This window comes from Halyomorpha halys, unplaced genomic scaffold (genome assembly GCF_000696795.3).
Source record: "Halyomorpha halys isolate HHAL.00 unplaced genomic scaffold, Hhal_1.1 Scaffold1.1, whole genome shotgun sequence".
In the NCBI taxonomy this organism is placed as follows: Eukaryota; Metazoa; Arthropoda; class Insecta; order Hemiptera; family Pentatomidae; genus Halyomorpha; species Halyomorpha halys.
This window is the reverse complement of record NW_027115366.1, coordinates 2536552-2540152: the sequence shown is the minus strand read 5'-3', so window position 1 is coordinate 2540152 and position 3601 is coordinate 2536552. Positions and strand designations below refer to the sequence as shown.

The 3601-nt window shown below is 31.0% G+C and overlaps 1 protein-coding gene across 1 annotated transcript in view; it reads left to right on the top strand.

The window, feature by feature from the left end:
- The window catches only part of LOC106692548 (chaoptin), a 22331-nt gene that overhangs the window by 9953 nt on the left and 8777 nt on the right, over window positions 1–3601 (top strand). Inside the window, exon 5 of the mRNA XM_014438593.3 lies at window positions 343–2809. Coding sequence (XP_014294079.1) covers window positions 343–2809 — 2467 coding nt within the window. The remainder of the gene's footprint in view (window positions 1–342; window positions 2810–3601) is intronic.

The window sequence follows — 3601 nt, the reverse complement described above, 5'->3', positions numbered from 1 at the left end:
AATAATGTTATCAATCTTGTTTATATTTTCATTTCATTGTTATGTATATTTCCAAATTTTTTTAGTCTACTATTTATTTTATTTATTTATTTAATTTTTTTCTCTCTGAATATTGGTTGTTGTCTTTTTATTTCTATAACCCTGATGAAGACCTGAAAATTAGGTCGAAATGTTGGCACAAATAAATAATTTGTTTGTTTATTTGTTTTTTTCTGCTTACCGCAACCCCCCGACCATCTTCTCCTAATTTATACTTGTATTTCTTAAACTAAAGTATATTTATATAGTTAGAAATGTTCATCATATATATCATAATTACATTAAATTATTATTTTTTTTCAGGAATCAAATCTCATCTGTAGTCGTGAATTGGTCTAACTTGATGAATACAGTCAAAGAACTCTCTTTAGGTGGAAATGAAATCGAGAACTTGCCCTTAAAACCAGAATTTTCTTTGATGAATATGAAAGCTTTATTAACCGTAAATTTGGCAGAAAATGCTTTACTAACTTTAGAAGCCAATTCATTACCGATGTCTCTCACCGTATTAAACGCATCTAGTAATAACATTAAAGAGTTTCCTCAATTTCTATTGAACAATTTACAAGAACTTCAATATTTCAGTTTGAGCAATAATTTTATCGAATCCATCTTAACGCATAATTATGAGGGCAAAATTAATCTGGAGGAATTGGATCTGTCTCGAAATCTTATCGAATCTGTAGGGAAATGGTTCCATCAAACAGTTAAAGTTAAGAAATTAAATCTGAATAATAATAAAATCCACTCTGTAGATAAGGATGCATTATCTGGTTTAGAGTGTAGAAAAATTGATTTTTCTTATAATAAACTGTCTAAACTGGACGATGGAGTTTTCTCTGGTTTACAGGATTCTTTAGAATTTATTGATCTCTCCGGCAACAGATTTATTAAATTACCAGATGCTTTAAAATCTTTAAAGTCGTTACAGACTTTAAAGTTTGATTATAACAGTTTGCTAAAACTAAAATCGTCTTTATCGTCTCTTAACGGCTTGAAAAAACTCACTTTAGCCGGTAATAAAATTACTGTATTCCCGTATGAATCATTAGGGTCTTTGAAATCTTTGCATCATCTTGATCTTAGTTATAATAGAATTGCTGATATCAGGAAATCAGATTTCAAATCTTGGGGTAACTATTTGGAGAAGTTATTTCTACAGAGCAATAGCATATTATTCCTTCAAAACAACACTTTCGAGCATGCTTCTAGGATTACTGAATTAAGCTTGTCATACAACAATATTGGATCTATAGATAACAATGCCTTCAAATTTCTAGATAGGTCCTTAGAAAAATTGGATATAAGCTTCGGACTGAAAGGTTTCGGTTTCCCAACGGCATTATCTACATTAAAATCGATAAAATACCTTGCACTAGACAATAATAATATTAATGCTATACCTGAATCGATATCCAACTTTGAGAATATAGAAACGCTCATATTAGATTTCAACAATTTAAAAGAGCTCAAGTCAACTGTGTTCAGTTCGAGCGCTCATAAATCTTTAAAAGAAGTCAGATTATCATTTAATAAAATTCCTTCCATCGATAGTAAAACATTTAGTGGCCTTTCAAATCTGGAAACAGTCGGATTACACAGCAACAAAATAATCAAAATATCAGAAAATGCTTTTACTGATCTGATTCAGAAATTTTCTGTTTATTTATCTAATAACGTTATTGAAATAATTGAAAGTAAGTCTTTCAGTAACATACCGAAACTCAAAATGGTCGATTTGCATGGTAATAAACTTTTAACTTTTGATTACACTGTTTTTGAAAACGTAACAACTGATAATGATCCTATGACTCTCAACTTATCGTCCAATAGAATTGAAAATCTTAAAGTACCGACCTATCAGAGAAACCCTGTTTACATCAGTGTTCTCGACCTAAGTCATAACAAATTTGCTAAAGTTCCAGAAAAATTAGTTGAAATTCAGACATCTTTGAAATCCCTTGATCTTTCATATAATGAAATTACGGCTATAGAATCAGTAGATTTTTATAGCATGCTTAATTTAGAACATTTATCACTCATTCATAATAAAATCGTTCAAGTCAAACCTGATGCATTCATTAGTCTGAAGAAGCTGCAAATTTTGAATTTATCCCACAACCACATTGAAGAAATTCAAAATGAACAATTCAAAAATTTAGAAAACTTGAGAATTTTAGATCTATCTTTTAACAGTATCAATAATATACCAAGTAACGCATTCGAAAATACTAAAGTGGAAAAACTTTCTCTTTCAAACAATAGAATTTCATCACTACCGTCGTTATTAGTTGTTAACCTTAGGAATGCTTTGAGAATTTTGGATTTGTCTTATAATCAGATAATAAACATTGACCAGAATATTTTCCAAGCTATACCTAAAATATACGACTTAAATTTGTGTCATAACAAAATCATCGGTGACGGTCTCGCTTCTTTACAAAATTCCAATTCCCTCTCTAGTTTACAACTTTGTGGTAATGAATTGGTCTCTATTGCTAGTGATTCTTTCAAAAATATTTCAAACTTGAGGTACTTGAATTTAGCCGACACAGGGCTCACATCTTTTCCGAACATCACATTGCCTAGCCTGAAAAATTTGAATGTTTCCGGTAACAAGATAAATAATATAACAGAAGGATTTTTTATGGGCTTACCTAAATTAAAAGTTTTAACATTAAGTAATAATCAACTGACTGGATTAAGCAGCATGAAATGGATACAGCTTCAGAATTTGAAGAGTCTAGATTTATCTAACAATCCAATCAAGGTAATTTTTTTTAATATATAGTGATATTATAATTCATTATTCTTAAGTAATATTGAAAGATATTCTTACAATATTGCTTATAAGTCATATTATATATATTTTTTTTTTTTCGACCAAGACTCCCATTGAAGTCCTATACTGCCTAACCATGGTTGGGGGTCAAAGTTTTTTATTTTGTGGTTTGAGAGTACAGTACTTTGTAAGGAAGTACTGTTACTAGACCAACGGTTGTGCAAGGAGGTGATTTGGTCAGCATTATGCTCGAACCGCCAGATTTTTACCCAATTTATGAGGCTGGGTAGACCCCACAAGGGCTCCAGAACCTACAGGGTTGGCTCAAAGCTACAGTGTAACAGTAAACATTTTTCTACCCAGCCGAATTCAAACCTGGGAGTTAGCAGCATCATGCCTAACCGACAGTGCCATGCCGCTCCCTATTATAAAATTTTAAATTTATATATAATAGTGTTTCCAACGGTTATTCTACATCATGTCCAACAGTTGAGTAATTCGAGGATTCATTCCTATAAGTCTCCTTAAAGATTAAAGTGGCAATATTAAATGAAGGGTTCAGAGGAAAAACAGAGTCCATCAGTGCTGTTGTTTAAACTCTATATGTAAATTAAACTTTGTGAGCAGTAGTCTAAAGCCTTCAATTAAATAAATTTTTCTGGAGGACCAGAAAAAAATTTAATATTTAGTGTGATTTTTTGTTATAAGAGGTAAATCAAAAATTAAAAATGAGGTGTAGATAGTTGACCGTAGATTAATGATTGGAGAAGTTTGTCGGGG